Raw genomic sequence first — 25,999 nt, 5'->3', positions numbered from 1 at the left:
ACCTAATAACACCTACCTGTCTCTGCTACCTAAGGAAACACCTACCTGTCTCTGCTACCTAAGGAAACACCTCCCTGTCTCTGCTACCTAAGGAAACACCTCCCTGTCTCTGCTACCTAAGGAAACACCTCCCTGTCTCTGCTACCTAATAACACCTCCCTGTCTCTGCTACCTAATAACACCTCCCTGTCTCTGCTACCTAAGGAAACACCTCCCTGTCTCTGCTACCTAATAACACCTACCTGTCTCTGCTACCTAAGGAAACACCTCCCTGTCTCTGCTACCTAATAACACCTCCCTGTCTCTGCTACCTAATAACACCTACCTGTCTCTGCTACCTAAGGAAACACCTCCCTGTCTCTGCTACCTAAGGAAACACCTCCCTGTCTCTGCTACCTAAGGAAACACCTCCCTGTCTCTGCTACCTAATAACACCTACCTGTCTCTGCTACCTAAGGAAACACCTCCCTGTCTCTGCTACCTAAGGAAACACCTCCCTGTCTCTGCTACCTAAGGAAACACCTACCTGTCACTGCTACCTAAGGAAACACCTACCTGTCTCTGCTACCTAAGGAAACACCTACCTGTCTCTGCTACCTAAGGAAACACCTCCCTGTCTCTGCTACCTAACGAAACACCTACCTGTCTCTGCTACCTAAGGAAACACCTCCCTGTCTCTGCTACCTAATAACACCTCCCTGTCTCTGCTACCTAAGGAAACACCTCCCTGTCTCTGCTACCTAATAACACCTACCTGTCTCTGCTACCTAAGGAAACACCTCCCTGTCTCTGCTACCTAATAACACCTACCTGTCTCTGCTACCTAAGGAAACACCTACCTGTCTCTGCTACCTAATAACACCTACCTGTCTCTACTACCTAAGGAAACACCTCCCTGTCTCTGCTACCTAAGGAAACACCTCCCTGTCTCTGCTACCTAAGGAAACACCTCCCTGTCTCTGCTACCTAAGGAAACACCTCCCTGTCTCTGCTACCTAATAACACCTACCTGTCTCTGCTACCTAATAACACCTACCTGTCTCTGCTACCTAATAACACCTACCTGTCTCTGCTACCTAAGGAAACACCTCCCTGTCTCTGCTACCTAAGGAAACACCTCCCTGTCTCTGCTACCTAATAACACCTCCCTGTCTCTGCTACCTAAGGAAACACCTACCTGTCTCTGCTACCTAATAACACCTCCCTGTCTCTGCTACCTAAGGAAACACCTACCTGTCTCTGCTACCTAAGGAAACACCTCCCTGTCTCTGCTACCTAATAACACCTACCTGTCTCTGCTACCTAATAACACCTCCCTGTCTCTGCTACCTAAGGAAACACCTCCCTGTCTCTGCTACCTAATAACACCTCCCTGTCTCTGCTACCTAATAACACCTACCTGTCTCTGCTACCTAAGGAAACACCTACCTGTCTCTGCTACCTAAGGAAACACCTCCCTGTCTCTGCTACCTAAGGAAACACCTCCCTGTCTCTGCTACCTAAGGAAACACCTCCCTGTCTCTGCTACCTAATAACACCTCCCTGTCTCTGCTACCTAATAACACCTCCCTGTCTCTGCTACCTAAGGAAACACCTCCCTGTCTCTGCTACCTAATAACACCTACCTGTCTCTGCTACCTAAGGAAACACCTCCCTGTCTCTGCTACCTAATAACACCTCCCTGTCTCTGCTACCTAATAACACCTACCTGTCTCTGCTACCTAAGGAAACACCTCCCTGTCTCTGCTACCTAAGGAAACACCTCCCTGTCTCTGCTACCTAAGGAAACACCTCCCTGTCTCTGCTACCTAATAACACCTACCTGTCTCTGCTACCTAAGGAAACACCTACCTGTCACTGCTACCTAAGGAAACACCTCCCTGTCTCTGCTACCTAAGGAAACACCTACCTGTCTCTGCTACCTAATAACACCTACCTGTCACTGCTACCTAATAACACCTCCCTGTCTCTGCTACCTAAGGAAACACCTACCTGTCTCTGCTACCTAAGGAAACACCTCCCTGTCTCTGCTACCTAATAACACCTACCTGTCTCTGCTACCTAAGGAAACACCTACCTGTCTCTGCTACCTAAGGAAACACCTCCCTGTCTCTGCTACCTAATAACACCTCCCTGTCACTGCTACCTAATAACACCTACCTGTCTCTGCTACCTAATAACACCTCCCTGTCTCTGCTACCTAAGGAAACACCTACCTGTCTCTGCTACCTAAGGAAACACCTCCCTGTCTCTGCTACCTAATAACACCTCCCTGTCTCTGCTACCTAATAACACCTCCCTGTCTCTGCTACCTAAGGAAACACCTCCCTGTCTCTGCTACCTAAGGAAACACCTCCCTGTCTCTGCTACCTAATAACACCTCCCTGTCTCTGCTACCTAAGGAAACACCTCCCTGTCTCTGCTACCTAATAACACCTCCCTGTCTCTGCTACCTAAGGAAACACCTCCCTGTCTCTGCTACCTAAGGAAACACCTCCCTGTCTCTGCTACCTAATAACACCTCCCTGTCTCTGCTACCTAATAACACCTCCCTGTCTCTGCTACCTAAGGAAACACCTACCTGTCTCTGCTACCTAAGGAAACACCTCCCTGTCTCTGCTACCTAATAACACCTACCTGTCTCTGCTACCTAATAACACCTCCCTGTCTCTGCTACCTAATAACACCTCCCTGTCTCTGCTACCTAAGGAAACACCTCCCTGTCTCTGCTACCTAATAACACCTCCCTGTCTCTGCTACCTAAGGAAACACCTACCTGTCTCTGCTACCTAATAACACCTACCTGTCTCTGCTACCTAAGGAAACACCTACCTGTCTCTGCTACCTAAGGAAACACCTCCCTGTCTCTGCTACCTAAGGAAACACCTCCCTGTCTCTGCTACCTAAGGAAACACCTACCTGTCTCTGCTACCTAAGGAAACACCTACCTGTCTCTGCTACCTAAGGAAACACCTACCTGTCTCTGCTACCTAAGGAAACACCTACCTGTCTCTGCTACCTAAGGAAACACCTACCTGTCACTGCTACCTAAGGAAACACCTACCTGTCTCTGCTACCTAAGGAAACACCTACCTGTCTCTGCTACCTAATAACACCTCCCTGTCTCTGCTACCTAATAACACCTCCCTGTCTCTGCTACCTAAGGAAACACCTCCCTGTCTCTGCTACCTAAGGAAACACCTCCCTGTCTCTGCTACCTAATAACACCTCCCTGTCTCTGCTACCTAAGGAAACACCTACCTGTCTCTGCTACCTAAGGAAACACCTCCCTGTCTCTGCTACCTAATAACACCTACCTGTCTCTGCTACCTAAGGAAACACCTACCTGTCTCTGCTACCTAAGGAAACACCTACCTGTCTCTGCTACCTAAGGAAACACCTCCCTGTCTCTGCTACCTAATAACACCTACCTGTCACTGCTACCTAATAACACCTCCCTGTCTCTGCTACCTAAGGAAACACCTCCCTGTCTCTGCTACCTAAGGAAACACCTCCCTGTCTCTGCTACCTAAGGAAACACCTACCTGTCTCTGCTACCTAATAACACCTCCCTGTCTCTGCTACCTAATAACACCTACCTGTCTCTGCTACCTAAGGAAACACCTACCTGTCACTGCTACCTAATAACACCTCCCTGTCTCTGCTACCTAATAACACCTACCTGTCTCTGCTACCTAAGGAAACACCTACCTGTCTCTGCTACCTAAGGAAACACCTCCCTGTCTCTGCTACCTAAGGAAACACCTACCTGTCTCTGCTACCTAAGGAAACACCTACCTGTCTCTGCTACCTAATAACACCTACCTGTCACTGCTACCTAATAACACCTACCTGTCTCTGCTACCTAATAACACCTCCCTGTCTCTGCTACCTAAGGAAACACCTACCTGTCTCTGCTACCTAAGGAAACACCTCCCTGTCTCTGCTACCTAATAACACCTACCTGTCTCTGCTACCTAATAACACCTCCCTGTCTCTGCTACCTAAGGAAACACCTCCCTGTCTCTGCTACCTAATAACACCTCCCTGTCTCTGCTACCTAATAACACCTACCTGTCTCTGCTACCTAAGGAAACACCTACCTGTCTCTGCTACCTAAGGAAACACCTCCCTGTCTCTGCTACCTAATAACACCTACCTGTCTCTGCTACCTAATAACACCTCCCTGTCTCTGCTACCTAAGGAAACACCTCCCTGTCTCTGCTACCTAATAACACCTCCCTGTCTCTGCTACCTAATAACACCTACCTGTCTCTGCTACCTAAGGAAACACCTACCTGTCTCTGCTACCTAAGGAAACACCTCCCTGTCTCTGCTACCTAAGGAAACACCTCCCTGTCTCTGCTACCTAAGGAAACACCTCCCTGTCTCTGCTACCTAATAACACCTCCCTGTCTCTGCTACCTAATAACACCTCCCTGTCTCTGCTACCTAAGGAAACACCTCCCTGTCTCTGCTACCTAATAACACCTACCTGTCTCTGCTACCTAAGGAAACACCTCCCTGTCTCTGCTACCTAATAACACCTCCCTGTCTCTGCTACCTAATAACACCTACCTGTCTCTGCTACCTAAGGAAACACCTCCCTGTCTCTGCTACCTAAGGAAACACCTCCCTGTCTCTGCTACCTAAGGAAACACCTCCCTGTCTCTGCTACCTAATAACACCTACCTGTCTCTGCTACCTAAGGAAACACCTCCCTGTCTCTGCTACCTAAGGAAACACCTCCCTGTCTCTGCTACCTAAGGAAACACCTACCTGTCACTGCTACCTAAGGAAACACCTACCTGTCTCTGCTACCTAAGGAAACACCTACCTGTCTCTGCTACCTAAGGAAACACCTCCCTGTCTCTGCTACCTAACGAAACACCTACCTGTCTCTGCTACCTAAGGAAACACCTCCCTGTCTCTGCTACCTAATAACACCTCCCTGTCTCTGCTACCTAAGGAAACACCTCCCTGTCTCTGCTACCTAATAACACCTACCTGTCTCTGCTACCTAAGGAAACACCTCCCTGTCTCTGCTACCTAATAACACCTACCTGTCTCTGCTACCTAAGGAAACACCTACCTGTCTCTGCTACCTAATAACACCTACCTGTCTCTACTACCTAAGGAAACACCTCCCTGTCTCTGCTACCTAAGGAAACACCTCCCTGTCTCTGCTACCTAAGGAAACACCTCCCTGTCTCTGCTACCTAAGGAAACACCTCCCTGTCTCTGCTACCTAATAACACCTACCTGTCTCTGCTACCTAATAACACCTACCTGTCTCTGCTACCTAATAACACCTACCTGTCTCTGCTACCTAAGGAAACACCTCCCTGTCTCTGCTACCTAAGGAAACACCTCCCTGTCTCTGCTACCTAATAACACCTCCCTGTCTCTGCTACCTAAGGAAACACCTACCTGTCTCTGCTACCTAATAACACCTCCCTGTCTCTGCTACCTAAGGAAACACCTACCTGTCTCTGCTACCTAAGGAAACACCTCCCTGTCTCTGCTACCTAATAACACCTACCTGTCTCTGCTACCTAATAACACCTCCCTGTCTCTGCTACCTAAGGAAACACCTCCCTGTCTCTGCTACCTAATAACACCTCCCTGTCTCTGCTACCTAATAACACCTACCTGTCTCTGCTACCTAAGGAAACACCTACCTGTCTCTGCTACCTAAGGAAACACCTCCCTGTCTCTGCTACCTAAGGAAACACCTCCCTGTCTCTGCTACCTAAGGAAACACCTCCCTGTCTCTGCTACCTAATAACACCTCCCTGTCTCTGCTACCTAATAACACCTCCCTGTCTCTGCTACCTAAGGAAACACCTCCCTGTCTCTGCTACCTAATAACACCTACCTGTCTCTGCTACCTAAGGAAACACCTCCCTGTCTCTGCTACCTAATAACACCTCCCTGTCTCTGCTACCTAATAACACCTACCTGTCTCTGCTACCTAAGGAAACACCTCCCTGTCTCTGCTACCTAAGGAAACACCTCCCTGTCTCTGCTACCTAAGGAAACACCTCCCTGTCTCTGCTACCTAATAACACCTACCTGTCTCTGCTACCTAAGGAAACACCTACCTGTCACTGCTACCTAAGGAAACACCTCCCTGTCTCTGCTACCTAAGGAAACACCTACCTGTCTCTGCTACCTAATAACACCTACCTGTCACTGCTACCTAATAACACCTCCCTGTCTCTGCTACCTAAGGAAACACCTACCTGTCTCTGCTACCTAAGGAAACACCTCCCTGTCTCTGCTACCTAATAACACCTACCTGTCTCTGCTACCTAAGGAAACACCTACCTGTCTCTGCTACCTAAGGAAACACCTCCCTGTCTCTGCTACCTAATAACACCTCCCTGTCACTGCTACCTAATAACACCTACCTGTCTCTGCTACCTAATAACACCTCCCTGTCTCTGCTACCTAAGGAAACACCTACCTGTCTCTGCTACCTAAGGAAACACCTCCCTGTCTCTGCTACCTAATAACACCTCCCTGTCTCTGCTACCTAATAACACCTCCCTGTCTCTGCTACCTAAGGAAACACCTCCCTGTCTCTGCTACCTAAGGAAACACCTCCCTGTCTCTGCTACCTAATAACACCTCCCTGTCTCTGCTACCTAAGGAAACACCTCCCTGTCTCTGCTACCTAATAACACCTCCCTGTCTCTGCTACCTAATAACACCTACCTGTCTCTGCTACCTAAGGAAACACCTCCCTGTCTCTGCTACCTAATAACACCTACCTGTCTCTGCTACCTAATAACACCTCCCTGTCTCTGCTACCTAATAACACCTCCCTGTCTCTGCTACCTAAGGAAACACCTACCTGTCTCTGCTACCTAATAACACCTCCCTGTCTCTGCTACCTAAGGAAACACCTCCCTGTCTCTGCTACCTAAGGAAACACCAACCTGTCTCTGCTACCTAAGGAAACACCTCCCTGTCTCTGCTACCTAATAACACCTCCCTGTCTCTGCTACCTAAGGAAACACCTACCTGTCTCTGCTACCTAATAACACCTCCCTGTCTCTGCTACCTAATAACACCTACCTGTCTCTGCTACCTAAGGAAACACCTCCCTGTCTCTGCTACCTAAGGAAACACCTCCCTGTCTCTGCTACCTAAGGAAACACCTCCCTGTCTCTGCTACCTAAGGAAACACCTACCTGTCTCTGCTACCTAAGGAAACACCTCCCTGTCTCTGCTACCTAAGGAAACACCTCCCTGTCTCTGCTACCTAAGGAAACACCTCCCTGTCTCTGCTACCTAAGGAAACACCTACCTGTCTCTGCTACCTAAGGAAACACCTCCCTGTCTCTGCTACCTAAGGAAACATCTCCCTGTCTCTGCTACCTAATAACACCTCCCTGTCTCTGCTACCTAAGGAAACACCTACCTGTCTCTGCTACCTAAGGAAACACCTACCTGTCTCTGCTACCTAAGGAAACACCTCCCTGTCTCTGCTACCTAAGGAAACACCTACCTGTCTCTGCTACCTAATAACACCTCCCTGTCTCTGCTACCTAAGGAAACACCTACCTGTCTCTGCTACCTAAGGAAACACCTCCCTGTCTCTGCTACCTAATAACACCTCCCTGTCTCTGCCACCTAAGGAAACACCTACCTGTCTCTGCTACCTAAGGAAACACCTCCCTGTCTCTGCTACCTAAGGAAACACCTACCTGTCTCTGCTACCTAATAACACCTACCTGTCTCTGCTACCTAATAACACCTACCTGTCACTGCTACCTAAGGAAACACCTCCCTGTCTCTGCTACCTAAGGAAACACCTACCTGTCTCTGCTACCTAATAACACCTCCCTGTCTCTGCTACCTAAGGAAACACCTACCTGTCTCTGCTACCTAAGGAAACACCTACCTGTCTCTGCTACCTAAGGAAACACCTCCCTGTCTCTGCTACCTAAGGAAACACCTACCTGTCTCTGCTACCTAATAACACCTCCCTGTCTCTGCTACCTAAGGAAACACCTACCTGTCTCTGCTACCTAAGGAAACACCTACCTGTCTCTGCTACCTAATAACACCTCCCTGTCTCTGCTACCTAAGGAAACACCTACCTGTCACTGCTACCTAAGGAAACACCTACCTGTCTCTGCTACCTAAGGAAACACCTACCTGTCTCTGCTACCTAATAACACCTCCCTGTCTCTGCTACCTAAGGAAACACCTACCTGTCTCTGCTACCTAAGGAAACACCTACCTGTCACTGCTACCTAAGGAAACACCTCCCTGTCACTGCTACCTAACGGTGGTCGTTGGAACTTGTAATGTTTTGATGTCTGGTAGTGTGGGCTGCAGACATCATCTTGGCAGAGCATTGTTATAACCAAGCATACTTTATTACTTTACTTATCAAGGTTCAAGGTTGGATGAATTGCATAAGGGACATGAAACAGTCAAACACAGGGTGACAGAGGAAGCCTGGTCAGAGGCAGGAATATGGGGGGTTTCCACGCCGTCTATAATGGACGGAGAGCTGGCTGTTTGATTCGCCTTCGGCGGAGAGGAACGCGACCACCACTCCCGGGCATATTCCTGAGCAACGTGAACTCCCTCTACAATAAAATGGATGAACTCCGGTGTCTCGTTGCAAGGAACAGCGACTTCCACTCCTCGGCTGTCTTCGCGTTCACGGAGACGCACCTATCTCCATCTGTCCCCGACGAGGCGGTGGAGCTAGAGGGATTCTCCGCGTTCCGGGCTGACAGAGACTTCGAGGCGGTGAGCAAGTCTAGGGGTGGGGGGTTAATGTTCTTTGTTAACGTGCGCTGGAGTTCCGAGGTGACAGTGCTCCACAAACACTGTTCCACGGCTATAGAATCACTATTCATCCACTGCCGTCCTTTTTATTCCCCCCGTGAGTTCAGCTCATTCATTCTCGCGTGTGTCTACATTCCACCTGATGCGGACGTCACCGCAGCAGTAGACACACTGGCAGAGCAATTGATGAGTGTGGAACGTAATTACCGGACAGTTTTGTTGTTGTTTTGGGGGATTTTAACCAGGCTAATCTTAGCCGGGTGCTCCCCAAATACAGGCAGCAAGTCACGTGTCCCACCAGGGGGGTGAACACTCTGGACCATTGCTACTGCACAGTTCGTCAAGCCTACCATTCTGTCCCCCGTGCTGCACTGGGCTACAGCGACCACATCCTCATACACCTGATCCCTCGCTACAGGCAGAGGTTAAAACTGTCTAAACCTGTTGTACGGCGATTCAGGGTGTGGTCCAGTGAGGCATGTGAGCGACTCTGCGCCTGGTTGGAGAGTGCAGGCTGTGACCAGGACTTGGTGGAGTGGGCGGGGCCAGAGGCTGGTAACAATCTGGATGTATACACAGACACTGTTACATCATTTATCAGCCTTGGCGAGGAGGTGTGTGTCCCCCTCCGCTCCAGGAAGTCCTTCAACAACGACAAGCCCTGGTTTTCATCCCAACTCAGGCGTCTGAGGTCAGAGAAGGAGGTGGCTAGGCGCAGTGGGGACGTGGACCGGGTCAAGCAGGCCAAGTACAGGTTCGCCAAAGCGGTGAAGGAGGCGAAGCATCGCTTTTCGGAGAAGCTGCAGAAACAGCTCTCTGAGGGGGATTCCGCCTCCGTCTGGAAAGGCCTAAAGACCATCACCAACTACAAACCCAGGTCCCCGCTGATGTCCGACAACCTCCCCCTCGCTAACGAGCTGAACGAGTTCTATTGTAGGTTTGAGAAAGAGAGGTTCCCGCCCACCCCCGCCCTCTCCCTCCACACCCCCCGGCTACAACCACCACCCCCGTCCCCCAGGGGGGCCAATGTCCCTCCTGCTACCCCCACCCTCCCCCCTCCCCCCCCCCTCCCTCCCCCCTCCTCACCCGCCCCGCCCACCCCCACCCCCCTTTCCCCACCCCCTCTCTCTGTCACAGTGCGAGAGGTAAACAGACTGTTTAAGAGGCAGAATCCCCGGAAGGCAGCTGGTCCGGATTCCGTCTCTCCCTCTGTCTTGAAGCACTGCGCCGACCAGCTGGCCCCGGTGTTCACCAACATCTTCAACGCCTCGCTGGAGCTGTGTCACGTCCCAGCGTGCTTCAAGGCATCAACCATCATCCCCGTCCCCAAGAAGGCCAAGGTCACAGGCCTCAACGACTACAGACCCGTCGCTCTGACCTCCGTCGTCATGAAGGTCCTGGAGCGCCTTGTCCTGGCCTACCTGAAGCTCATCACGGATCCTGTGCTGGACCCCCTGCAGTTCGCGTACAGAGCCAATAGATCCACGGAGGACGCCGTGAACATGGCTCTGCACTACGTACTAGAACACCTAGACACTGCAGGCAACTACGCCAGGATCCTGTTCGTGGACTTCAGCTCGGCCTTCAACACGATCCTCCCACACATCCTGGAGCACCAGCTATCCCTGCTGCAGGTGCCGGTCTCCACCTGCAGGTGGATCACGGACTTCCTGACTGACAGGTCTCAGCGGGTGAAGCTGGGGAAGAGCATTTCCAGCTCCAGGACCACCAGCACGGGCTCCCCGCAGGGCTGCGTCCTGTCTCCAGCACTATTCTCCCTCTACACCAACAGCTGTGTCTCCCGCCACCCCTCGGTCAAGCTCCTGAAGTTTGCAGACGACACCACCCTGGTGGGCCTCATCTCCGGGGGGGACGAATCTGCCTACAGGGGTGAGATCGAGGGGCTGCAGAGATGGTGCAGCTTAAACAATCTGGAGCTAAATGCTCTAAAAACAGTGGAGATGGTGGTGGACTTCCGAAGGAAAGCAGCCCTGCCCCCTCCCATCACGCTGGGAGGTACCCCGGTGGCCTCCGTGGAGTCATGCCGCTTTCTAGGCATGACCATCTCCCGGGACCTAAAGTGGGAGCAGAACACCGAGGTCCTCACAAAGAAGGCCCAGAAGAGGATGTTCTTCCTCCGGCAGCTGAGGAAACTCAGGCTGCCGAGGTCCATGATGGTCCAGTTCTACACGGCCATCATAGAATCCATCCTCACCCACTCCATCATCACCTGGTTCCCTGCTGCAACGACCAAGGACAAGGCCAAGTTGCAGCGGGTGCGACGTTCAGCAGAGAGGGTGATCGGCTGTCCCTTGCCCTCCCTCAACTCCCTGCATGACACCAGGGCCCTGAGGAGGGCAAGGAAGATCATGGCTGACCCCTTCCACCCCGGCCACGGCCTCCTCACCCTGCTTCCCTCTGGAAGAAGGTTGCGGCTGCCTAAGGCACTTAAGGCCCGCCACAGGCTCAGCTTCTACCCCTCAGCCGCCAGGCTGTTAAATGACTCTGGCTTCCCCCCCCCCCCCGCCCCCAAGTCTGCCCAGGACTGAACTGGACTCACTGAAAAAAACTCTGCACTGCACTTTACTTTATACCGCACTATACAATGCACTGTTGTCTGTCCTGTGTTGTTGTTGTGTTGTCCTGTTTTTTGATATGTGAAAAAAGTATAAACGCACTTGCTGTGGTGACGAAGCAAATTCCTATATGTGTAATGCATAGTGACAATAAACGTTATCTCTCAATCTCAATCTCAATCTCATGAACAGAAGGTCAGGATGACCTGGGCAGTATTTGAATAAAGGGAGGGGAAAATACTGACTATTGAAAGCCAAAAGTATACAGGATAAGGGAGTTAGACTGATGTGTACCCACAGTAGAAAGTCTCATGAAGTGAGCACTATAACTAGGCTGAAGTGTGCACTCTAACTAGGCTGAAGTGTGCACTCTAACTAGGCTGAAGTGAGCACTATAACTAGGCTGAAGTGAGCACTATAACTAGGCTGAAGTGTGCACTCTAACTAGGCTGAAGTGTGCACTCTAACTAGGCCTCTGTGAGCACTATAACAAGGCTGAAGTGTGCACTATAACTAGGCTGAAGTGTGCACTATAACTAGCGTAGTAGTAGTACAGTCTTCAAAGTATAAAGTCCACATACATGAGTTTATATAGTTTTCAGAGACAAAGAACTGTTATTCAGCCTATAGGATGGCTTCCGGTTACGATGTGAAAGGAGGTAGACGCGTGGAGGGTGGCTCCCAGTATTTACTATTTTAAATCTCAACTATCGTGATCCCTTAAACATATTTTTAAGAAAAACAATTAGAAAAAGTTCAGTTGTACAACTTGTCTCGAGGATATGCCCAACAAACCCACCAAAAGGGGCACACGACCATCTACACCTCAACAGCTAACAGAAGACGCTAGCGAAGTAGCTAATATGGCGGCCGAAGCCTCAGCGAACCTGCCTACTGACCCACAAAATCTCCGCTTAATGCTAGTCACAGACATGAAGGACATGATTAAGGGATTGATCGAAAGCGCCCTCTCTCCACTCAAGGAGTCTTTAGATGCTGTGCAATCAACCACCCTTGACCATGGTAAACGCATTGCTGAATTAGAAAGGGCGCTCAACGGATACAGTGACACGACTATAGCCCTGGAAAAGACCTGTGAACGACTTAGCTCCGAGAATGAAGCTCTCGCTAGCCGCGCGGAGGACATTGAAAATCGGTTTGCAAATTTGCTTGTATTGTGTTTGTACATGTGAGTCGGGGGAAATGGGGCAAGGCTGTGTCGTAGCTGGAACCACCTGCAGGAGCAGACGTCCCACTGAAAACTGGTAGAATGGGGACATAAGTGTGTTTAAAGATAGAATGACTGCTTGAAATGTATATCTTGCTGTTCACTTACAACTTTTCCTTCCTGTGACTTTTCCCCCCCATACACTCAGGTTGCCATGGTTGGAGATATCGGAGGTACTTCACTGGATGATGCTACCAGAAGAATGATGCCGTACCTCTCTCAAATGATCTGGCAGTCCAGTTCAACCTTCATGGACGTCACAGCAAGAGGAAGTTCAGATAAATGCGCCTTTATGATGTCATATATGGTAAGTTTGAGTGTTGAATTGCTCAGTCTAACTTTTACATTTTTAATTTGGCAACACATTTGATGTATACCAATAGAAGGTATGCCACAGCAAAGACAGTATATACAGCAATGGAAACGGGGCACAACAAATCTTCAAAACATTTAAACTGATGTAACTCAAGAAAGTTACATAATGCTATAATTTCTAACAGTTGGCCTCTTGTCATTTCTATTAGGGGGACTAAAGAAAAATGCCCTCACTCAAGAAACCAACCACAAGGATGCAGAAAAGGCTCTCTCCAAGTGGTTCACTGGAGCTCGCGATAGAGGTGGAAAAAGAGTTAGACCTCAGACACAGCTTCTACAACTGGATGATGCACCAACCCAGTAGGCAAAGTCTCTGTCTCTCTTTCTCTACAATGCTGCCCTGTGGTTGGTTCTGTCACTGGGGATTAAAACCGAAAGGCTGAAGAGACACGCACAGAGGGCCCAAGATTTTTTTTTTATTGCACTGCTTGGACACACCACACCACACCACACCACCCCATCCTCGCGGGGCGGAAGAGCAGCCACAGCTGGTGGCTCATCGCACTGCCAGCAGGTACGAAGCGGATCAATAACTCCTTTGTCCCATCAGCCATTAAACTGTACAACTGCTCGGTGGGCAGCAGGTTGCAGGTTGCAGGCTTGGGGCAGGGTGGCGGGTGGTGACTCCACCACTACCCCCACCATCACCACCACCAACCACCCACCTGCGCCCCCCCCCCCTACCCTGCCACACCCCCACCGAACTGGAACTGTACCAAACTGAACTGAGTCACTGAGTGAACGGCCGTGACCTGAACATACGAACACTTCAGGAACACTACTGTAACTGCAACTCAACTGTACTGTACTGAACAGAACTGAACTGAACCTAACGAACCGAACTGAGTCACTGAGTGTACTGAGTGTATGGACGTGTCTGAACTGAACTAAGTCACTGAGTTAATTGCCGTATCCTGAACACAGGAATACTTAGGAACCGAACTAAACTGCATTGAACTGAACTGAACTGAACTGAGTCACTGAGTGTATGACCGTGTCTGTTCCTGTCTTGTCTGCCGTGTACTAAGGCTTTGCCCTGTGCTTCGTGCTGTACCATGCCTGTGTTGTTGTTGTTGTTGCTGTTGTTGTGTTGTTGCGTTGTCATTGTTGTTTCGTTGCTGGAGCTGTAGTGAGAGACCCTCAATTTCCCCACGGGGATTAATAAAGTATCTATCTATCTATCTATCTATCTTGGACTCAGAATCCCTCGGCCCAGTTACATGGACAATGGAAGATTTTGATGCACACTATTTTTATTTTTTGGACCATTTTTATTGCACTGCTTGGACTCAGAATCCCTTGGCCTGTTTCATGGACAATGAAAGATTTTGATGCACACTATATTTTTTTTTTGGACCATTTTTATTCTTATATTTTGTTCTGTTATTAGTCTCTGTGGAGGATTGTGGGAATATTTTTTTGCCCTTTAAGTGTACGATTTTGTATGTATATACTGTATGTACACCTGCACATTTGATGTGTGTGCCTTCTCTTCCTGCACATTTACACTGCTGCACATTTACACTGCTGCTATCTTTTTTTGTGTGTTGTCACTGCTGTTGTATCCTACTGACTCACCTGCCAGTGAGGACGCAGAGACTTTACCACTGTGCCACCAGAGCGCCCATTTTTATTCTTATATTTTGTTCTGTTATTAGTCTCTGTGGAGAATTGTGGGAATATTTTTTTATTTTAAGTGTACAATTTGTATGTATATACTGTATGTACACCTGTACATTTGATGTGTGCCTTTTCCTGCACCTTTACACTGCTGCATTGTTATTTTCATTGTATTTTTATTATCTTGTTGTAATATTGTTTTTAATAAATTTGTCAAAATATATATTGTCTATTTTCATCCTGGTAAAACTTAAGACGTGTAAAATGTTATACCCAATTTTTATTTTAGGTGTGTTTACAAGAATTAACACGGTTCATGTCAAATACTGCTTAATCTATTTATATCTATCTAATCTATTTATTTATATTTAAATCTTATTAGGACCCACATTGGAAATCAAAGGAACCATTGCACAACCAAACCCAGTTAGGACCCACCTCGGTCCCATATAGACTTGCCTGGTTGGGGCCCACCTAGGGCCCAGGTAGAACCCACCTAAAGCCCACATGGGCATCCCAGTTAGGACCCACCTCGGTCCCATATAGACATGCCTAGTTGGGGCCCACCTAGGGCCCAGGTAGAACCCACCTAAAGGCCACATGGGCATCCCAGTTAGGACCCACCTCGGTCCCATATAGACATGCCTAGTTGGGGCCCACCTAGGGCCCAGGTAGAACCCACCTAAAGCCCACATGGGCATCCCAGTTGGGACCCAAGTGGATCCCGCTAACATTGCCGACATGAGGCCCATATGGGTTAGCCCACCTTGAAACCATATGGGACCCACATGGGCGTGCTGGCTGGGATGCAAACACAGTGGCTATGATAGCCTCCACACCAGGGGAGGCTGGTGGAGGTAGAGATCAGAGGAAGGACTCTTTATAATGAATGGAATGGAATGTGGAGTCATATCGAACATGTGTTTTATACCGTTCCTCATTCCATTCCGTGCATTACAATCAGTACGGCCTCCGATTTCTACCCCACCAGCCTCCACTGATACACACACATAGAGACATATTGGGCCCTATTATGCACTTCTTAACTTGCCGTCTTAAGTGTTAATTAAGACGCACCGCCAGGTTAAGACCTACCCCCACCCTTATTATGCGCTTCATACGCGCTACTGCTATTATGCAGGTGTCGATAGGCGCCCACACATAAGACGTAAAACTCCCGTGCATATATTGCTCATTGTGGGAGTGTTCATATGTTAATGAAGTGCACTAGGCGCCCCTGCTATTATGCGATCTGACTTTGCTCCTATCGCTAAGAAGTGGTTTGAAAAGTTCTTAAGTTTAGACTTCATGCACGTTTTGAAACACGAGCGCGCCTCCGCGGTTTGCGCATGCATGTGGGCACACATGAACACGCACGTGGCTCCACGGCAAGACGTCAATTACGGTCACAGTATAAATGCTTTATTTCAGAAGGGAGAGGCAGAGAAGCGCGCTGACCTCCTTCTCAGGACTTCCATAATAGCATAGCGCTAATGACTCAACGCAGCCGGTTCTTAAAGGGAATGGCACCTGGCACGCTGATTGGGTTGATTGAGAAGACGCCCAAAACACACCCATGACTAATTTCTTTGCTTAGCGCCGGCTTTTAGGCGCCCACTGCAGCACGCATAATAGCAAAGTGGCCTTGACCACGCCTCCACGTCTTAAGTTTAGATCTACCGCCTTGTCTTATTGATGAAGTGCATAATAGGGCCCAATGTGTGCTGAGCTGCTGAGGTCAAGTATGAGTCACTGTCAGTCTCAAAGTCCATGTTGTTGCTTGTCCCATTTACATTGACATGTTAACCATTTAGCAGACACTTTTATCCAAAGCGACTTACAATTAGAGATTACAAAGACAGTCTCCCTTACCCAACCTGCACTGCAAAAAGTCAGCTCTCAAAAACAAGAGAAAAAGCAATAAAATGGGGGAAATATTACTTAAAATAAGCAAAATTATCTGCCAACAGAACAGGAACATTTCACATGCCTTTTTGCTTGTTTTCTTAAACTTGTGCAGTCAGACAAGAAACAAGCGTATATTGCCTTGATTTAAGATATTTAATCTTACTGAGATTTACTTTTTGCAGTGTGTTGACATCGCAAGTTATCAGAGTAACTGTAAAACAGACATACTACTATACATACATATACAGTCATTCAACAATCATGCTCTCCCGGCTGTTAACCGGAAGGCTGGTGGTTCGATCCCACCCAGGGACTTGCAGATTTTGATAGACTCTCCCAACTGTCAAATACTCTCTTGTTTGGCTTACATTAAATCCAGCCCGAGGCTCTGTTGCGCATTGTAGCTCTAGGCTTCTACCTTTTAGGAATTCAAAGGTTGTGGGTTTGAGTCCCACCAGAGTTGTTTGGTTATGTTTTCTTCTCAATACAGATGACCTCCTGCAGGGTTTTTTAGCCTGTGGCTTCCATATTGAAAAAGTTTCCGCGCTCAAAGAAGTTGTTCGATGATGTCCCATTTGAATGTGCTCTACGAAAGATGTACCGCATGCTTTGCATTGTTTCTCCACCACCGCGATGTCCTCTGTTTACACAGGGTTGTCAAGCAGAAAGGCTGTGCGACGAGGATGGGATTGCAGAGCACAATGGATTAGCAGTCCATCGCCTTAACCACTCGGCCACCTCGTCATGCACTCATGTTGAAGAGGTAGCGCTTCCGGTCGGATCCTTAAAGCCCTTGACCATGGAATTTTGCATGAGTGACATGAAGCAAGATCTGTTGAAGAATTGAGCCAAAGCACTTCCATTTGGTGGTCCCAGCTGGTGAAACGTTTAGTCAAAGGGCTTGTCCGGGATTTGAACCCGGGACCTCTCGCACCCTAAGCAAGAATCATACCCTAGACCATCGCTTCTCAACGGGGGCGTTCAGACAACATCGGGGGGCGCTGGAACAGATATTTTAAAAGGGGGGGCGTTGAGGTGTTCTTGGGGGGCGGTGACGCATAAAGTATTTTTCTCATGAAAAACAGCTGTCAGCGGTGTTATTACGGGTACGTTCGTCAGTTCGCTCGGACAAACCGTCTTTTCAAAGGTAGTATGGGTAGATCGCATGGCACTGAACAAAACCCAAAAGGAGAAAAAAAAAAAAAGTTCGCCTATCATCCATCCTCACTATGGCTTTTGCCACTTGATTGACGTACAGGTAAGCCAGTCTGCGATCTGATCTTTTCACCTAACACACGGTTCACCACGCATGCGCAGTCAACAGCGCCAACTACAAAATACTAAATACCGGTGAGACTAATTAACTAGTTAGCCTTCCAATTTCTACTATTTACTATATAATACTAAAGAAAGGCTATACAAATGAGTGGGGAAGCTGTAAGAAACCAATAACGTACAACTTCCATCCAGAATGGGAGGAGGACTTTTTTTACACAATGTGATATTGGAAATGCGTCTGTCTGATCTGCAGATCTACGATGGCTTTTTCGAAGAAGGGAAATGTGGCAAAAGAGTGAAAACGTACGGCTGCAACGATAGCTTCTTATCGCGTCAGTCACGTTCTTGTTAAACACAAGAAGAAAACAAAGACGGCGAAATTGTGAAAAAAGCGTTTCTCGAGGCTGCAGATTGCCTTTTCGATGACAGATCCACAGTGGCTGATGACACCTTGCAGCCTGCCTACACCTTGCAACCAGCTCCTACAGCCCTGACTACTAGAAACTATCTGCCTCCTCCCAGTGCCAGGTCTCCCACTAAGGTAGAGAAATGCATTTATTTCCTCCTTTCAAACTAGGGAACTACCTGTTTTGTATCTGGTTAACTTTTCTGTTTGTTGGATCAGTAGTTGGCTATGGTACTGCAGACTGGCTGTCAGTGTGTGAGTGAGAGAAAGTGAGTGTGTGTGTGTGTGTGTGTGTGTGTGTGTGTGTGTGTGTGTGTGTGTGTGTGTAAGAGAGAGAGAGAGAGAGAGAGAGAGAGAGAGAGAGAGAGAGAGAGGGGGGGGGGGGAGAGAGTGAGAATAGCAAAGAGGGAGGGTTTGTGATGGTCTTCTCCTGTGTGGCTGTGTGACAGAGAGAGAGAAAGTGTATTGTACTATGCAGGCTGGGAACTGTGTGTGTGTGTGTGTGTGTGTGTGTGTGTGTGTTTGTAGTATGTGCATGTACGTTTGCGATGTTTAAACTAGACTGGTAGATCTTGGCAGACTGGCTACTTGAACAGTAGATCTTGGTTCAAAAAAGTGTGGGCACCCCTGCCTTATACCATACCACCATACCAGAACATCACAGCAGGAACAACCTATCTCAAAAAAGCGATCGTATTGTAATAAACCAGTCCTGAAAGCTCTCTGTCGCCTACCAATAATCTAACCTGGAGAAATCAGCTACCAATGTCCCTTCCCCTCGCAGGTTCATTACAGTATATTACATAAATGTATTACTGTTAAGTGTTGTTGTGGATGTTATCCCTAGTGCCATTCTGAGGTTAGCATTGCGATGTGTTCGTCTTAACGTTTACAAACTAAAATATACGATCGCTTTTTGTGTTGCTCCTCTGATGTCCTGGAAACGAACACATAAGCACTCCGAACAGCTGTCAGCGTCTTTTGTTGCTATAGGAAACCACTACTCTGCTTGCGATTGATCAGCTGTCAGCAGTGTTATTACGGGTACGTTCGTAAATGCACGAACGGTCAGTTCGCTCGGACAAAACCGTGTTTTCAGTCAGAGCGCCCATCTCTGAGCGCTCCCAGGGCGCAGAGCTCTGAACTTTGGAACTTTGTTATGTTTTGTTATGTTTTGATATGAGAAATTCGAACTAAGTGGTCAGTTTATGAAAATAATACCATACAATACTAAATAAAGTATTTAAATAATAGCCCCCTAGCGTTTGCCGCCATATTGTGACACCCCCCCCCCCCCCAAAGTCCAATCAAAAATGAATAAATATTAGCATCATAAAACAGCAATTTGGCGAAATGCAACACCAGCACACTTAAAACAAACAATGTTAGTTGTAATTATACAGTTTTGTAGCCTACTGTTTGTTCTGCACCGGACATGTGTGAAATCGCTGCTGTGTTATTGTTGTTCTGTGATATAACACAGAATATTAGTCAGCATTAATATTCAGGGAAGAAAATAAGCCTACTTTTTTTTGATGGGGGGCGGTAAGAGACCTGGATAATGGACAGGGGGGCGCTGGCCCAAAAAAGGTTGAGAACCACTGCCCTAGACCAACGAGCCGTCTGAATAAACCATGCCCCTCCCCTGCAACTGAGCTTTAGGTTGGGAGAAGTGTCCACCCTGAAAGGCATAAAGAAGGGACTCTTTCAGATCCTCTTTTGTTTGGTGTATCCTGTCCGGCTTGGCATGATGTGCTGCCTATGTTGAGTTCAAACTGAGGCTCTGTAGCGCAATGGATAGGGCATTGGGCTTCTAGGCTTCTCTGTAGTAGGAATTCAAAGGTTGTGGGTTCGAGTCCCACCAGAGTCGTTTGGTTTTGTTTTCTTCTCAATACAGATGATCTGCGGCAGCATTTTCTTGCCTTGTCGGCACCATCTCCTAGTCTTCTTTCCTGTCGCTGGCATTGTTTTAACGTTTTTTTGGAACTGGAACTTTTTTAGCCCGTCTCTGTGGCGCAATTGGTTAGCGCGTTCGGCTGTTAGCCGGAAGGCTGGTGGTTCGATCCCACCCAGGGACTTGCCAATTTTGATAGACTCTCCCAACTGTCAAATACTCTCTTGTTTGGCTTACATTAAATCCAGCCCGAGGCTCTGTTGCGCATTGTAGCTCTAGGCTTCTACCTTTTAGGAATTCAAAGGTTGTGGGTTTGAGTCCCACCAGAGTTGTTTTGTTATGTTTTCTTCTCAATACAGATGACCTCCTGCAGGGTTTTTTAGCTTGTGACTTCCATATTGAAAAAGTTTCCGCGCTCAAAGAAATTATTCGATGATGTCCCATTTGAATGTGCTCTACGAAAGATGTACCGCATGCTTTGCATTGTTTCTCCACCACCGCGATGTCCTCTGTTTACACAGGGTTGTCAAGCAGAAAGGCTGTGCGACGAGGATGGGATTGCAGAGCACAATGGATTAGCAGTCCATCGCCTTAACCCAGTGTTTTTCAACCACTGTGCCGCGGCACACTAGTGTGCCCGTGAGAGATCATCAGATGTGCCGTGGGAAATTATCAAATTCCACTTACCGTATTGACCCGAATATAAGACGGGGTTTTTTCCCCGGAAAAAGTCTGAAAAAGTTGCATCGTCTTATATTCGCGCCTAGACTTTTACACGTCAATATTAATTCACAACAACGTATGGCGCCAAAAGACTGTTCCCCACGCGAGCCACTGTGTTTCTCCCTCTCACGCACACCCCAGTGACGGTGCCTGGAGAGATGGAGACACACTCACACACACACCCGCGGAGAGACACCGCAGAGACACACTCGGACCAGCTCGAAAAAATTGGCTCAAGTGGTTGGTCAAGTTAACAGACAACAGAGGTGGAGTTACGATGCAAATTTTAAGACCATGGTGGTCAATGAAGCAGAGGCATCAAACAACTGTCGAGGAGCCAAGAAATATGATATTACAGAGTGTAATGTTAGAAGTTGACGAGCCCAAAAAGATCGGCTTAAGAATGGTAACAATCAGAGAAAAGCGTATCGCCGTCCGCAAAGCGGCCTCTTCCAGGTGATTGACAGGAGGGTGTGTGAATACGTGACTGAAAAACCTAACGATTGTATGCCCATAGGCCTACCCCAAGATGATAAAAATAACCTACATTGTTTCATTCATTCATTAAGACGATTGCCAGACGCATTGATGACATGTCTGCAGACATCGAAAATGTTGTTTTGGAGAAGATACGTGGCAGTGGGCAGTTTGCTTTGCAACTTGAGTCTTGGCTCAACTCTTGGCCAATGCACGCTTTGTGGATGGAGACACAATCACCGAAAATTTCTTTTTTGCAAGACATTGCTCTACAAATCACCTTCTTCTAGAAATAACCACTGATTAAATGATCAATATACAAATCTGCACAGTGACTTGCTGAGGCTGATCCTCTCACACGCCGACAGTAGCTTTGGAAACCTCTTGGCTAAATGCCGCTTATGAGTGAGTCTGTTGGTATGTCCTTCTCCATGTCCTTCTCCATTGTTGTTAAAAAATACAATCTATGCGTGAGCTCAGCAAAAATGTAATTATGGTACATTGTAAGGGTCAAACTGGGGAAGCCGTTACTGGCAATAAAAGTGGTTTTGTTTTGTATCCAGTTTGGTTAACACTATTCTTTGCATGGGGCAAGACCTCACTGCCTAATCAATTGGCTTGCATTTTAAAAAATAGTGTAAACACACTTAATGTTGAAAGGGGTGTTCTAACCAGCTTAAAGCCTGCTAGATCACAAACCTAGCCGACTACTTCCAAATATACTATATTATATGACTATTTAATAATGGCTATGGATGTGCATCTACCGAACTTGATTTTCACCAGCTAGAGAAGCTGTGAATGTTTATTGTGACTGAGTGACTTCATGTTCTTCGTCACTGGGATCATCTTCTAACACTCGCAGTTGGAGTACCTTCTGAAGAAGATCTCCATGGCGATGAACCAGGAGTGGGACGGGAAGCCCCTGGAGGACCTTCTATCCCAGGATGCCTCTGTGTGGCAGGAGGGCATGTCGGTGTGGGCGTTCCTGGAGCACATGGGCGCTGGGCGGCTGCTGAGGGTGGTTAGTGTGGAGGGCTTCAGTCTGGCCCTGGACCAGGTCTTTCTGGAGATGTACCACAACATCCTCAAGCGGGTGAGTGGAGAAGGTTTATGTTTTTCCCCATTTAGCAGACACTTTTATCCAAAGCAACTTCCAATTATGTTACAGGGACGGTCTCCCTGGAGTAACGTAGGGCTAAGTGCCTTACTCAAGTACACACTAGTGGTGGTGTTCCCAGGTCTTACTCAAGGACACACTAGTGGTGGTGTTCCCAGGTCTTACTCAAGGACACACCAGTGGTGGTGTTCCCAGGTCTTACTCAAGGACACACCAGTGGTGGTGTTCCCAGGTCTTACTCAAGGACACACTAGTGGTGGTGTTCCCAGGTCTTACTCAAGGACACACTAGTAGTGGTGTTCCCAGGTCTTACTCAAGGACGCACTAGTGGTGGTGTTCCCAGGTCTTACTCAAGGACACACTAGTGGTGGTGTTCCCAGGTCTTACTCAAGGACACACTAGTAGTGGTGTTCCCAGGTCTTACTCAAGGACACACTAGTGGTGGTGTTCCCAGGTCTTACTCAAGGACACACTAGTGGTGGTGTTCCCAGGTCTTACTCAAGGACACACTAGTGGTGGTGTTCCCAGGTCTTACTCAAGGACACACTAGTGGTGGTGTGGGTTAGCTGTTTACCCTTCATATCTTTATCTGGATCATTATCCAGGTGGGTGTGGCTTGAACCAGTGCAAAGTGCATTGCGACAACAACATCTTCAGTAATATAATAATTAAGGCCTAATGATAAAACTGTTGCTTATCTAACAATTGTCTTTGTAACATAAAGCCATACAACTGTTTATTTTTGATCTAATACAGCAATAGTCTACAGGTAAAACACTTCTGAAACAGGCTTTCATTTTAAGGTATGGGCCTATATTCAATTATTAATAGGACTAAAATAAATGCAGACTGTAAATTGATTGAGTGATGGAATCAATCAAATGATTGAGAATCCAGATCAACAGTATTGCGTACTGGAAGTTACTTGATGGTGCAATATTCTGTTTAATGTTATAATCCAAATACTAATTAAAGAGCAGAGAAACAAATAGAATCCAATGGTTATGACTCTCTCCCTCTCATTGCTGTCTCTCATTCTCTATCCCTCTCTCTCTGTTTGTCCTCTTTCTGTATGTCTATCTGTCTCTCTGGTTCAGGGTTACATGTGGAAGAAGGGCCATGTACGCAGGAACTGGACAGAGCGTTGGTTTGTCCTGAGGCCCTCCTCTATTGATTGATTGATTGATTGAAAACTTTATTAGAAGATTTGCAGAAGTAGGTACAAGAAAGTACATATTACATACAAGGTCAACTAAAAGGATAAAAACCCAAGAAAGCCACTGGCTTATTTCAATTGGGGTCCTGGATTCTCAATTCATCGTTACATGTAAGACAGACAAAAAAAACTAGTACTATCTACAAGATAATACAGACAAATAACTATTACTATCTACAAGATAAAAATACATCCATCATGGGAAGAACAATACAACAAAACATCAGGTATGTACAGCGGGTAGGACAGGTGGGGACATACACCACAGGTGGGGGCGGGGGACAAAACACAAAGTATGTACAGTGGGTAGTTCGGGTCTTTTAATCTGATTTTTGATTTAGAGGGTCCAGTTACGGATTGCAGCCTCCTGTAAATATTTTTTGAGAGTGGTTTTGAAGGTGGGCAGTGTTTTGCACTCCTTTAAGATTATAGGAAGGGCGTTCCACATTTTTACTGCATAGTTTGCAAACGAGTTTAACCCCTTGTTTGTGGTGCAACGCGGTTGAACGTGGTTCGTGGAGCTTCCTCTGGTGTTGTATGTGTGGACGTTGTTCACTTTTTGGAAGTATGTTGACAGGTACTTGGGTGTCTTTGTGGTGTAGCGTATCTTGAAGACCAGGCCCAGTGCAAGCTGCTGCACTCTGTCAACTACTCGTAGCCAATCAAGGCTCAAAAAATGAGCAGCGGTTAGATGTGTCCTAGGGTTGAGGCCTAGCAGAAGCCTAACCAGTTTATTTTGGGCTGTCTGGAGTCTTGTTTTATGGGCCTTTGTGGTTCTATAGTACCATGATGTTACGGCATAGTCGAAGTGACATTGAATGAGAGCTCCTGATAGGGTCCTCAGTGTGTTTTTACTGACAAGTGAGGATATCCTGTACAAGAATCTAGTTCTATGGTTCACTTTTTTAATTACTTTTGCTGCCATTTTATCTCCGGAAAGATTTGCCTCTAAGATGGAGCCCAGGTATGTAATATCCTCTTTTCTTGTGATATTAATGTTACCCACTTTTATTTTAAAATGTTCAGCCTTTCTGAGTTTAGATGGGGATCCGTATAGGATGGTTTCAGTTTTACCTAGGTGTATTGATAGTTTATTGTCAGCTAGCCAGATGCAGATTCTACTCAGTTCAGTGCTTAGCGCTTTTTCCACCTGCAATATGTCCCTGTCAGAGACCAGCAGAGCCGAGTCATCCGCGAACAGGAACAAATTGCAATCACATGCTGATGACATGTCATTCACATATATTAGGAACAGTAAAGGTCCCAATATGCTTCCTTGTGGAACGCCGCAGGTCACTGGGAGGGGGGGGGACAGTGTTCCGTTCACACTAACCACCTGTTCCCTCCCCTCTAAGTAGGATTGCATCCAGCTCACCGATGTTCTATCGAACCCAATTGCTTTCAGTTTATCTAACAATATGTGGTGATCTACTGTGTCGAAGGCCTTCTGGAGGTCCAGCATGACCATGCCGCAGTACTTGCCCTATGACCTACTACAGCAGTGAAGACCTCCGGGACAGGAAGGGAGAGATTCAACTGGACAAGAGTTGTGTGGTGGAGGTGAGATAGAGTAGTGTGTGTGTGTGTGTAGATAGAGTCTGAGGAGATGCAGTAGTCTTCTAAAATATGTTGATTTGGGTATTTTGGTGCTATATGGATAACATTATTTGTATTATTAATTTAACATTTGTACACATTATAAAATATTTTTCACATGGTAATTTCAGTCCTTTATGGTATATTTTGTATTATTCCTGGTGTACATGCCAGCTCTCTCCATATACCGCTCTCTCTTGGTTTCCTTGTACCATCACAAACCATTCTCTCAAATGTTTAGTTGAGTGTTGTGTTACATTGAAGGAGAACACCAATAATGTCTGTCAGCGCTGTCAGTCATTTATACAGATGGATAATAATAACTTTATTTATACAGATGGATAATAATAACTTTATTTATACAGATGGATCTGACAGCACTGTCAGTCATTTATACAGATGGATCTTTTCAAACATCCTTCCCAGCTCTTGTCACCACGTTGTGGTAGTTAGTTAACCCTAACCCTTAACACATCTTCATAACTCTGTCTGCTACAGCGTTGAGGTAGCCCACTGTTACAAAGGCAGTTTGAACCTTTGAAACCTACGTAGACCGCAGCTGAGGCAACAGACACTGTTTGGTGTGTACACCATTACATACTACATTTTACACACACTTTTAAAATATAGAATATCAGAAGTACTATTTTTATTTATTTATTTATAAGCCTTAAATATACTTGTTGTTATTGTTTGCCATTTTCATTGTGCAGGAAACTTTCTTGTCCCTTCTCTCTTTCTCTCTTTCTCTCTTTCTCTCTTTCTCTC

At 47.2% G+C, this 25,999-nt stretch overlaps 1 protein-coding gene across 1 annotated transcript in view; it reads left to right on the top strand.

Moving 5' to 3' along the window:
* The window catches only part of LOC308163369 (uncharacterized protein), a 116,996-nt gene that overhangs the window by 82,137 nt on the left and 8,860 nt on the right, over positions 1-25,999 (top strand). Inside the window, exons 4-6 of the mRNA XM_080537558.1 lie at positions 22,165-22,395; positions 23,517-23,578; positions 25,111-25,195. Of these exons, the coding sequence (XP_080393684.1) occupies positions 22,165-22,395; positions 23,517-23,578; positions 25,111-25,195 (378 nt within the window). The remainder of the gene's footprint in view (positions 1-22,164; positions 22,396-23,516; positions 23,579-25,110; positions 25,196-25,999) is intronic.

This window comes from Nansenia antarctica, assembly GCF_963989245.1.
Source record: "Nansenia antarctica genome assembly, chromosome: 8".
Taxonomy (NCBI): Eukaryota; Metazoa; Chordata; class Actinopteri; order Argentiniformes; family Microstomatidae; genus Nansenia; species Nansenia antarctica.
Note: the sequence above shows the minus strand (reverse complement) of the source record. Positions and strands in the feature narration are given on the sequence as shown.